Raw genomic sequence first — 13472 nt, 5'->3', positions numbered from 1 at the left:
ATGCATCCGACTATGAAGACATGCAACCCCTCTCTACTTATGAGGGTTCTGATGCAGAGGAACTCCATTCCATCAGCCTCTCCCTCAGAGGATTTTTCCTTTGGGGAAACCCTGCATATTTTAAGGGAGCATTTCCAAAGGGAGAGTCCGGACTACCCTCAGTCCAAAAAGAGACTTTGGGAATTCCTAGATCTTATGCCGCACAGACACTTTGCCATCCCCCCAGTCCTGGATGTTGTGGATGTTTTCCTTGAATCCAGCTTGACTCCTGACGCCTTAGCTCCTTCTCCCAGAAAACCAGACAGGTACTGTAGAGTCCCTGACGTGCACAAATGTCCTTTTAAAAATCCAACAGGTGACCCTGAGGTAATTTCTCAAGGACCAAAAGGGATTAAAGCAACCACTGCTAAGAATCCCACCCCCCTCTGACAGGGATTCCCGAGCATTGGACAGATGGGGTAAAAAAGTATACACTTCAGCTACTCTTGCTATTAGGGCACTAAATTTTCAGTTCCATATGCCGAAATATCAGCAACATACCTTGGAACTCCTTAAACAAAAAATGTCTTCCTTTCCTGCTTGGGCAGAATCTAAAGATTTGCAAGACTTAATGCATTCTGCAAGTCAAGTAACTAAACACACTTTGCACTGTGGTTTTGATGCCGTAGAATCTTCTTGTAGGGCAGCAGTCACTGGATCTGTCATTAGAAGACCTGCATGGCTTAAGGAACAACACCTGCCAGACCATGTCAAATCGTTGGATGCCCCCTTGCACAAAGATAACTTATTTGGCACTAAGACAGAAGAGGTCTTAAAAAAAAAATGGAAGAAAAAGCAAAATCAGTGCAAACAGTTAGATTTCTTACAGGTCCGGCCCCCTAGCTTCAGCAGGCATTGGCCCTCCAAGCACTGGTCCTTTCCTGCTCCAAGTTAATGGTACCAGCCTAGGCTCCATGGAAGCAGACCCCCCCCCCTCCCCAGACAGCAGCCCCAGGGAGTGCAGAGATCTAAGCAGTGGACTACCTCCACTTCAAACCCAGGGAGTTCTAAGCCACCCCCTTATGGTAAGAACTCACAATGACTCACCTCCTCCCGACCACCCCTCTGTCCACCTTCATTTACCACCTAGGAGGAAAACTCTCCTTTCACTTGAGTACCTGGGCCACCATTACCAAGGACCAATGGGTTCTGAACATTGTGTCTCAGGGTTACAAATTCTCCTTCCACACCTTTCCAACCCCAAAAGGGTTCCCAGATCTACCACCAAATCAGTGGGCAGAGGCTCAAAAGCAAATCCATTCCCTGCTTTCTATGAGGGCCGTAGAACATGTTCCTGCAGAACAGATAGGCCAGGGGGGCTTCTACTCCAGACTTTTTCTGGTCCCCAGAAAAGTGGGCACCTGGCGCCCTATCCACAATCTATCCATTCTAAACAGGTGATCCCAAAATTCAAAATGCTCACCCTCCAGTAGTTGCTACCAATGCTCTCCAAGGACATTTGGCTAACCACCCTAGATCTAAAAGAGGCCTACCTCCACATTCCTATCAGGGAATTATGCAGGAAATATATCCGTTTCAGGGCAGGATCTCAGCTCTTTCAGTTCTCTCTGCTTCCCTTTGGCTTATCTACTGCTCCCAGAGTTTTCACAAAATGTCTGGCTCCAGTCCATTGCCTTTTGCAGACAAAGAAGTATTCAAATTTACCCATACTTAGACGACTGCCTTATTCAGGCAGACAGCCAGGAAAAGCTGCTCAAGCACCTGGTCTTTGTAAAGACCCTACTAACCTCCCTAGAGTACACAATCAGCAAAAAGAAATCCAAGTAGGTGTCCACCCAAAGGATAATCTTCCTAGGAGCAAGTCTGGTCACAGCATCCCAGATGACATACCTTACACCAGAGAAACAAATTTTCCTGACAACCTGCTTCTCTCAACTGACCTCCAGGCCCTAGCTATCTGCAAGGAAGATCCTGCAAGCTCTGGGGTTCATGGCATCTTGCATACTACTCATTCCATATGCCAGACTGCATATGAGGAAACTTCAGTGATACCTAAGCAGCCTTTGGTGTCAGCACTCTTAAGACCTGGAAACTCGTCTACCTATAATTCTTTGCCTCAGAAAGGAATTTACTTGGTGGACAACCGCATGCTGCCACAACAAGGGACTGCCCTTCTCCCCAACCCCTGCCACCCAGATCCTCACCACAGACTCATCAGACTATGCTTGGGGTGCACACCTGGACGGCAGGTGCATACGGGGCCAATGCAGCCCACAGCAAATCCCCCTGCACATCAGTCAAAAAGAAATGATGGCTGTGCAGCACGACTTGATAGCTTTCAATACCCTTCTCTCTCCAGGGGTTCTCCTGATCAAAACAGACAAACACCACTGTGATGTGGTACATCAACAAGCAGGGAGAGACTCTCTCCTACCCTCTATGCAAGCTGGCCATGACCCCTTGGCTCACAGCTTCTTTTATGCAACTGCACCTGTTAGCACAGTTCCTACCAGGCTCTCTCAACTCCCCCGCAGACCAATTAAGCAGAAACCTTCTGGACCCACATGAGTGGCAGCTCAACAGACATACCTTCACCCTAATAACTCAGAAATTGGGAACCCCAAACATCGACCTATTTGCCTCCCACACCAACTATCAGCTCAGCAAATTATGCACCAGGGAACATCACTGCATGGCCTGGAAAGTGGATGCTGTGTCCTTCCCCTGGGTCAGTCTCTCAGTTTATGCCTTTCCTCCCCTACCTCTCATCCCCAGGGTACTGCTCAAAATAGGGAGGAAAAACCAAGGACCATTCTTATAGCTCCAGACTGGACCCGACAACACTGGTACCCCATGCTGCATAGCTGTCCCCAATGTCTCCATGGCATCTTCCTCAGATTCGAAACCTCCTGACCCATAGGGAAGGGAAATTCTTGTATCCCCAATTGCAGACACTCAATTTGGCAGCTTGGCTTATTCCCTAACCCTGAACCAATCTGCCATCCTCAGTAAACCGGTTCTGGATGTTATCCATGAGGCCAGATGTCCTAACACCGGAAAGTCTTATGCAGATACAGCCTTTTCATCCTTATTATGGGAATTTCCTCTGCTCCCCGACTTCCTTGTGGCAAGAAATACAAGTGTTTATCTCACTTGCAGGGGACCTATTAGTTTCATTAATCTTCTTGCTGTACTAGGCAAGTTTCTATAGTGAAACACTTTAGTGCTTATTTGTCAAGTGGCACGCTCACTCACTCAAATAGTGTTGGACTCTCCAACCCATTCCCCTGAACTTTATCCCTCCATTCTTCTCTCTTTTTAGCAACTGCTAATATCAAGAGCTGCAAAACTGTACAGACCTAATAAAGCAGCATGTGTTAGGTTGCTATTACATGCGTAAGTTTCTTAAGTGTAGAAATTGCTACTCTTAACTGCTCTACTGTCTTGAGGCACACTTTAACTGATTGTTTCTCCTGTGGTCTGGCAAGCTGCCTCAAGGTTTCCAGGGATCATTTCTGTTCACTCAACCTCTCTTTCCCCTTTCCTTTACAGCCTATGTCCCATTGCTGCTGTATTTTGACTAAATTTCCCTTCATCCTTTGCCTCCTACTTAGACTGCATTTCTCCCTCCCCTGTGATCAACTTACTCTTTGAAGTTACTTAGTCACTCTCAACAACTGGCGTCATTTTCAAACAGCCTTTTCATCCTTATGAAGGGAATTTCCTCTCCTCCCCGAGTAAGTGTGTATGCCACTTAAGTGTTGCATGTAAAGCTGTTATTGTTAGATCATTCTGTACTTTTTATTGTCTGTATACTGCTTTTGTTATACTGGGTTTTACTAGGTGCTAACACTGTGCCATGTGGTCTGCCTCTTTCAGTTACAGTTGAGATTCTTTAACATCCAACTGTATCCATAAGGTTTTTGTAACCTAAGTTCCAATTTTCACAGCCACTGTTTACAGTATTACCTGTATGTTTTTCTGGACATTACTGTAACTGATGCACTGCTTTTCTATGCAAGTATTTCTGGGACTGGTCTCTATCTACTTTGTTAGTTGCAGCAAATGTACTGAAGAGATGCTAACTGAAGAGAATAGTGCAGTGGCTATAGAGTTGATTTTGTAAAGTGTTTTTACTTGCTATACAGTGTTCTACTTACTGCCTCATGTCTACTTAAGCTGCTTTGCTTGTAGGGCTAATTATTCTCAAGTTAACTGATATATACTGTGCTGCTGTTTTTTTTTTTTTTCTTGTATACACTTCCCTTAAAGGGCTTACAGTAACCAATGTCTAGTGATAGCATTTTGTAAAATGATTTACTGTATATATTGTGTTCTACTTCTGGGGCGGCCACGGTGGTGCAGCGGTTAGCATTGTCACGTCACAGCAAGAGGTTCTCCGGTTCGATCCTCGGCTGGGGTGCCTTCTGTGTGGAGTCTGCATGTGTCCTCCCTGTGGTCATGTGGGTTTCCTCCAGGTGCTCCGGTTTCCTCCCACATCCCAAAGACATGCTGTAGGTGGATTGGACACTCTAAACTGGCCCTAGGCATGAGTGCGTGCATGTGTGTGCCTTCTGTGGAAGGTTGGGAGCCGGCCTGGCAACTTGACACCATAAAACTCCAGTGCCAATCGTGAGCGGACAAGTGATCCACTGTGGCGACCCCTAACCGGGAAAAGCTGAAAGAAGAAGATTGTGTTCTACTTCTGCTGTACTAATCTGCCTTCTCTTAGAGCCTCCTACTTTCCCTTCTCACCCACCTCATCTTTGTTGTTGCTTCACTCCCTCTAGCCTTTTTTTTATTAACAACCCTGTCTGCTATCCTCCCTGTCTAGTTCTGCTATTTCTATGCTGAGACACTTCCTTAGTGATCATATGTCTTCTGCCCTACATCCCACTTAATAACCCTGGCCTAATATTTATTTATTTATTTTTCCTCTTACAGCTACTTCCTGCTGTACTAGCTGCTGTTTGCATTTTTCTCAGTGAGTACACCCAACTAACCCTGCTTAACTGGATCTCTCACCCCTTTGCAGCTTCCTCGTGGCAAGAAATACAAGCGTTAATCTCACCTGCAGGGGACCTATTAGTTTCATTAATCTTCCTGCTGTACTAGGCAAGTTTCTGTAGTAAAATACTTTAGTGCTTATTTGTCAAGTGGCACGCTCACTCGCTCAAATAGTGTTGGACTCCCCTACCCATTCCCCTGAATTTTATCCCTCCATTCTTCTCTCTTTTTAGCAACTGCTAATTTCAAGAGCTGCAAAACTGTACAGACCTAATAAAGCAGCATGTGTTAGGTTGCTATTACATGCATATGTTTCTTACCTCTAGGAATTGCTCCTCTTAACTGCTCGCTGTCTTGAGGCACACTTTAACTGATGGTTTCTACTGTGGTCTGGCAAGCTGCCTCAAGGTTTCCAGGGATCATTTATGTTAACTCAATCTCTCTTTCCCCTTTCCTTTACAGCCTGTGTCCCATTGCTAATGTACTCTAACTCAGCAGTTTAATGCTAAAGACACAGGTCATTTTTATACATTTATCTGCCTAAGCCTTTACTATAATTGTGACTCGTTTTGCCAAGAAGGACAACTGCATAGCCTTCCTTCATTGTATTTTTCCATTTCCCTGTATATTATCCATCTCTCTACTCAAAGTAAAAAGGTAGTTTATTTAAAAGCCAAAGAATTATGGTTTATTGAAGCGAGTCCAGCAATACGGGGTTACCTTACAGACTTTCCACTAGGGCTGAGTTGTGTTAGCCTATTGATTGGTTCCAGCTGATATGTACAGCAGATAGTGTTTCTGCCTGCTGCTCTCGCTTCGCTCCCCTCCCTGCCCCCATATTCCACCCCCCCTGCACACCTACACTTATTCTAGCCAAACAGCCCTCCCATTACAATCACTACCAACCACACCTGCAACACCAACTCTAACCACACCTCCAGCCTACCATCAACCTCCCAACTCGAGTACCATGAATCCTACACACTCTACCTATACTCTTTACATGCACCCGTCTTGCACACATTGCGTCTTACCAAAACACCATTATACCCCCACTAAACTTCCACTGCACAACTACAGTCACCATCACTCATGTCACACCATCACACTACTTGTACACCTCTCACAACAAATACACCCCAGTGCACAACCCACTTAAGCAATCACCGCCACCACACAAACAAAAAGCATCCCTAATGCCTTACAAACTATCCCTCAACCTACTTTATCACCCACTTCACCCAAACAAAAAGCTACCCCAAAACTTAAAACTAATTTTCTCATTACTAAAACTAACATCCTCAGCCATAACAATACTTGCCCACAGCGAGGACATCCACCCAAACCCTGGACCCCGCAACTCCTCCACTGATAGTTAGCCTAACAACCTCACCCACCCTCTAATTACATCCAGTAGGAAACAAACTGACCTCCTTATCTTAAACCTAAGTATCAGAAGTATAACCAATCAAAGCCATGAACGCCACGCTACCATAGACTTATAATCCCCTGATATTATCATTCTGACAGAAGCCTGGCTCAAACCTCACATTACCAGTGAACAAATTCTCCCTTCAGGCTACAATATCCTAAGGCAAGATCGGTTGCACAAAAAAGGGGGTGGTGTGTAGTTGTAATGTATAAACAGAATCTTAATATTCAAATCCTAAACTTATCGTCCCCCCCCCCCACAATTAAGAAAGAAGAAATTATCTTTACTAACCTAAAAGTAAACCAAGACAAGACCATTAACATAATAGGATGCTACTTCCCACCTGGCAACAATATCCTTCCACTAGAAAACCTCCTCAGCTAGGTAAATCCTTACCTTCCACAAGAAACCATAATATTAGGTGATTTTAATATAGACTGGCTATCCTGTTCCAACCACCATCCAGCCCACCATCTAATTGTTCATGTTTTTTTCCAACTTATCCAGACACCCACCAGAACAAATAAGAATTCCAACAACCATTCTGCTCTTGACTGGATTGAGCCCCCAATCATACACAGCTGGCTGCCTACCGGATAGCCTCAGTGATCAAACCCCAACTTTCCTACTCAAAAAACCCATATAGCAGGCTAAACCCAATACCCGTCAACAAATAGGTAATAAAGTAAACTTTAACCCTGACAACTTCATCTTAGCCCTAAAAAACTGCAACTGGACTCCACTAAAATATCTCAACCTTGATGACACTGTCCAATTTTTCAATACCACCTTCCTTAAAGTCCTAAACACCAACAAGATTTACTAGAGTTAAAGCCCAGTCCTCCCCATGGCTACAAAAAGCCACTAGATCAGAAATGAAAAACCGAGATAGAGCCTGGAATCACTGGCGCAAGACAAAAAAACCCTCTGATAGACAGAAATTCTGTGAATTATGTAACAGTCAAAAAATTAATAAAACAGGACAGAATCTTATATTACCAGTCTGCCCTGAACTCCACCCAAAACAACCCTAAACAATTCTGGTCAACCAGCAACTCCATCCTCCACCCAGGAAAAGTAGGAACCTCTCCACCAAACCAAACAAACACCTCTGAAAACATTGCCACCTCTTTCAACACTCACTTCACACAAAACCGTTCTATCACTAGCAAAACAACACAACCGCTCTTCCTACCCCCTCCAACTACACCCAGTAATCTGCCCACTACATTTGCTTTCTCTCCTATCTAACTCTTATCGAAACTAAAGCCCACAAAACTAGCAGATGACAACCTCCCAGCTGAGTACTTTAAAACTGCAGCTGAAGCCCTAGCCTACTCAGTTGCAATCCTGATTAACCGATCTTTATCTGAAAGCTGTGTCCCTTCACAATGGAAAATATCCCACATTATCCCTCTTCACAAAGGTGGGCCCTCCACAGAATTCACCAACTACTGGCCCATAGCAATTCTGTCTCCTCTATCAAAAATACTTGAGAGATGCATTCACACTCATGTTCTAAACTACCTCCTTACTAACAACCTCCTTTCTAACACACATGGTTTGCGACCATACCACAGCACAACCACTGCCTTACTTGCTTTCACTAATACAATAATACAATCCTTCAGCATAAAAAAACAATGGTTATTTCACTTCTGCAGTTTTCCTAGACCTATCTAAAGCATTCGACATGGTGTCCCATAAACAACTCATCACTGCCCTCAATACTGTATCCTTCTCTCAATCTGTCACAAACTGGTTCCAGAGCTACCTGACTGACCACCATCAGTCCGTTGTTTGGCATAATGATATATCCCCCAACTCCCTGTCTCAATAGGTGTTCCCCAAGGATCCATCCTTGGACCCCTTACTCTTCTCCATATTCACTAATAATCTTGCCTCTGCTACCAAACAGGCCACTCTCATACAGTACGCAGATGATTCCTCCATCATCTGCTCAGCCTACTCCCTACCTGAACTTCAAAAGACCACACAGGAAGCCTTTTCCTCAGTTGAAACTTGGCTTTCAGATGCACAATTAATACTTAACCCAAACAAAACAAAACTCATCTTCCAACCCACCAAACACAATCTAAACACCCACCAATGTAATATTAAAGCCAATGACAACACCATTATCCCCCAACAGACCACACCATACTACTTGGAGTTGAAATTGACAAGAACCTAAAGTTTGACATCCACATCTCATTAACCATAAAAAAGTACACAAAAAATAGGAACTTTATACAGAAATAAGCAATTCCTCACCAAAACAGCCAAGATTTCAGTTGCAAATAGCCACCTTATCTCCACCTCTCCAATATTTACCAACCTAAGGCAAAGTGAGTTAGGTAAACTCGAAGCTTGCTACAACAAAATAGCAAGGTTTTCCACTGGCGCAAACTACCGTAGCCACCACTGCACCTCACTTACTGAACTAGACTGGCTAGAACTCCCTCACCTCCTTCAATGGTACCAACTGTCACTTGCCCACAAACTACTAAATCATCCTCTAAAAGTCCTCTCCTTCCAAAATCTACTGCAACCCTATCCTACCACCAGACCACTATGCTCCCGCAACAAAAATCAATTACAGGTAATTAGAACCGGGAACTCAGCTAGAGAAGCTCTCTTCTCCTATTCCATAGCAAAATTATGGAATACCCTTCCTCACACTAACTTCTGTGTCATCACGCACTAACTTCAAAGCTGCTCGAAAATCTCATTTAAAAGAGCACTGGGCATGCCCCTGTAACAAACCTCTCTAACATCTCTACCCCAACCTCTCTAATCCATTTCTTCCACCCCTCTAACTACCTTGGATTGCAGCCAAATACATTGCTTGTAAACCCATATCTCGGCTGTAATCTTAGCCACTGTTTTTCAAGGGTAATAGCTGCTAGCTCAGCTATTAAAATACTTGCTAGTTTATGGCAGAAATAATGTGTTGTACCATTTAACTAAATACTTAATTTCATTTTGAACTATAACTGTTTACTACTATTGTTAAACAAAACCTACCATACTTGTAATTAATTGTTTTTGTTGTGGATCTTTTCTCCCCGGGCCTCCGCTGAAAAAGGACCTGTGTCCAGTTGGATTTTCCCGGTCAACAAATGTAAATAAATAAAATAAATAAGATAAATGGAAAAGGTTCTGCACCTGGATCCAGGCTAAAGGGGTTAATACGGCACAGCCCTCCATCCCTCTCATCCTGGATTACTTCGCTGACCCTACTACACAGTGGTCTCTCCTCTATAAAAATTCATTCCTCTGCTATTTCTGCTCATTTTCCCACTGAGCAGCCACCTTTCTCATACCCTTAAATCCTCAGAAGGGCTAGCAACCTGAGGCCTCCCAGAAGGGCACCAACACCAGCTTGGGACCTTAACTTTGTCTTGGAAAAGCTCACCCTGCCTCCTTTCAAACCAGCTTCTTCTGCAGAGCTAAAATTTCTCTCCTAGAAGACAGCATTCCTTCTGGCCATCACTTCAGCCAGAAGAGTCTCTGAGCTGCAAGAACTCATGGCTGTGGAACCCTTCATCATCTTCCATGCAGACAGGGTATCCCTCAGAACTAACCCATCCTTCATGCCCAAGGTGGTGTCCAGTGTGGCTCTCAAACAATCCATTAATTTGCCCACTTTCTTTCCTAATGCCCAGAACAAAGGAGAAAGGATTCTTCACTCACTGCACAGACAGCTCAGATTCTATCTGGACAGGACTAAATCCTTCAGAAAGTCGGATCAATTGCTGGTTAGCTTTGCTACAGAGGCAGAAGGCAAAGCCATCTCCAAGCAAACCATTTCCAAATGGATAACACACTGCATCCATTTCTGCTACAAACAGCATGGAAAGCCTTCCCCCTCACGGGGTCAGGACACACTCCACCAGAGCAGCCTCCACCTCTGCAGATTTTCTCAGAGGAGTCCCCACCAGACACATCCTGGAGGCTGCCACCTGGACATCTGTTCACACTTTTACCAAGCATTACCACCTGCCTCTCTTCTCCAAATCTAGGCCAGGGTTTGCCTCTGCAGTCTTGCAGGGCATCCTAGCCAACCCCTTGTTTCCTTCAGTGCCGCCACCCTTTTCCTCAGCTTTGGGAATCAACCCAAGTGCGATGACTGCAACAGTGAAACATGAAGAACATAGTACAGTTGTGTATACTTAACATAAATGTAGATGTTCGAGTGTATTCACTGTTGCGGTCCTGGTTTCCCTCCCTCCATCCCCCTTTCTTCTTTCCCCCCTTTTATTACTATTCTTCCTTGTTGTTCTCCTTTCCTTACAAGGGACATATTGGTATTTATTTTCCACTGGTGGGGTTCTTCCACCAGAACCTGTCCTCCTACAGTGGGGGCTCCTGACAGGTTAGGGCAAGAAAAACTGATGTAATGGTGTCTGCTGCCTTACTTTATACTACTGACGACCTGACGTCAGTCCTAAAGTGTCAGCAACTGACGCAGGAATACTAAGTCTCTGGTATTCGGGCCGGCCGAGGGCTACTCTGGCAGGCATAACCCAAATGTGATGACTGCAACAGTGAATACACTCAAACATCTACATTTATGGTAAGTGGACACAACTGTACTTTGTGTAAGTAATCATGCCGTAACAGTAGATCTTTGAATGATCACTGGAGCAGTAGCTGTTGCCTGCCTCCATCTCATTTGTTTTTTTTTTTGTGTTTAATGCCAGGTTGTGGTGATTTATTTTTTGTCCTTCCTACCAATGTCCTTTCAGGGCTCAGACTCCATTTCTCTTTTAGCATGAAAGCTCTGAAGGACTTGCTGCCCAAAACTGTCCTTTTCATAAGCGAGGCTTGAGCTGACTAACGGTTTGACCTCATGCAAGGTGCCCCGAAGCTTTGGATGTTGGCCAGTTGTTGTATCCTTTGCAGGATATGACCCATGTAGCTAAGGCTACTACAACAGTGATTATTCAAACATCTTCTGTTAGGGAAAGTTTACTTAAACTACTGTACTTTGCTACACCTTTGTGGGATAAAGTTACTGAATCTCATTATACTGATTACACAACATGGCATGCATGTTGTCCCTCGTAAAACTCTTTCTGGCTTTAATAAACATCATTTGAATTTTTCTGTAATTTGACTTAGGAAGTGATGGGGTGGGCCAGCTACCATTCTGACTTATAGTAGTAAACCATGTATTTTGTGTGTGTATATACACATATTGTAGACACACTCGTGCATATGTATTTTTAAACTGAGGTAAGACCAATGATCAGAGTAGACCAATTTCAGGTTCAGCCCCAAAAGTTTCAGAGCCTTAAGGTATAAGAAAAGATAAACATTTGTAAGTAATTTTTATGACCACTCTAAAACATAGTATTTGTGAGTCATAGAACAGATAAAGAGAAATTATACGCAGTATGTGCACTGTTGGATTCCATTAACAGAACATAACTTGTTACAGGTTATTTCTAAGCTTTTTTTCCCAGAAATTACTTTGGAATACAGGTAAAATTTCTGGTATTTTAAAGCAATCTGTTACCTATAAGAAAAAAAAAATCAGAGGTAATGCATCAAAAGTACTCATTATTTCTAATCACAGTTCATATGTGTTTTGACAGGACTGAAATTGCTGTTATAGCAGACTTTTACCCCAGAATTTTCTAGCTTATCAGTGTCTGTCTTAGTTTAGCCAGAGAATAAACAATTAATGTTTTGAAAGATGCTGACAAGTATTTCATTAAGCATTTTTCCATTTGGTACAGAGCACATGAAGAAGCGAATGCTGCCCGCAAATTGACAGCAGAACAAAGAAAAGAAAAAAAGATAAAAAAGTTGAAAGAAGATATATCCCAGGGAGTGCATGTAGCTGTATACAGGTGAGGATTCATCTAGACTTTTTTTTTTAAACAAGAAACATCTTTATTAAATTATCATGTGTGACATAGGCAGTCTTACATTATATAAATGAAAATAAACCATACCGACATAATCTCAATTGCAAAGATTATACATTACAAGCCATGCCGACACAGCTGTAGCTACAAACATTGATAATCACTTAAAATATATCCAGTCATTGTCAGTCAACCATTATGTAGCTCATTCAGTTCTTGCCTTCTTTTAAACCTTGTTCCTCCTCTGCATATAATGATCCAACACTTCCCATTTTTTCCTATGTAATTTGCTCCTACCCTTTTCTGCTAAAGATCCCAATTCCAGCTGTTTTATCTCTGTTACTGTCTTAGCTACTACTAGTAAAGTTGGTTTAGACTTTGATTTCCATTTTCTAGTAATTGCTTCTTTTGGCAGCCATCATTAGACTCAGCAAGGCCTTGCTATGTCTAGGCAATTTTGATTCTGTATAATAGCGCAAAAAAATAATTTCCTTATTTACACTAATTTGCTCACCCAGTATCCCTGGCAGAGCAGTCTGCAAGGAATCTTAAAAGTCCGTCAACTCCTTACAATCTCAGAAAACATTTTCCTAGTTACCTGTTTCTTCCCCATCACACCTCCAACATTTGCTAGCTGCCTGAGGAAAAAACTCTGCAGTCTACTTGGGGTAAAAAATGCCTATGGAAACACTTCCAAGCAAAGATCCTAAATCTTCTAAGAAGTTTTTGCATATTTGGGAGACATACGTATATTCCCCATTGTTTCTTTGTGAATTGCTTGTCCAATCTCTCTTCCCAATCCTTTCTAACCTCCTCTGATTGATTCTTATAGTTATGCAGTATCTTGTATGCTGTACTAATTATTCCTTTCTTAATGGCAACTTCTTTTCTAGATTCTACTAAAAACTCTGCCAGTGCTGGTCTTTCGTTTAGGACCCCCTAATACTTTCTCTTTGTCTGTACTCTGATATCAGTCCTTGATATCAATTCAGTCTCATACCATCTGCTCAGAGGTGACCTGTGCCTGACATACAAGGCCATGTCCAACCCGGAATTAATGGACATGCTCCACCTCAAAAAATCCAAATCTACCAGATCCACTAGAGCAAGCGACTTAAACCTTAGCACGGATATAAATAGGACATGCTGGAGGG

General features: G+C 43.2%; 1 protein-coding gene across 1 annotated transcript in view; it reads left to right on the top strand.

The window, feature by feature from the left end:
• The window catches only part of PRPF3 (pre-mRNA processing factor 3), a 1139821-nt gene that overhangs the window by 809652 nt on the left and 316697 nt on the right, over nt 1-13472 (top strand). Inside the window, exon 14 of the mRNA XM_044079913.1 lies at nt 12187-12300. Within this exon, the coding sequence (XP_043935848.1) occupies nt 12187-12300 (114 nt within the window). The remainder of the gene's footprint in view (nt 1-12186; nt 12301-13472) is intronic.

This window comes from Protopterus annectens, chromosome 8.part0, assembly GCF_019279795.1.
Source record: "Protopterus annectens isolate FY-2018-M chromosome 8.part0, PAN1.0, whole genome shotgun sequence".
Classification (NCBI taxonomy): Eukaryota; Metazoa; Chordata; order Ceratodontiformes; family Protopteridae; genus Protopterus; species Protopterus annectens.
Note: the sequence above shows the minus strand (reverse complement) of the source record. Positions and strands in the feature narration are given on the sequence as shown.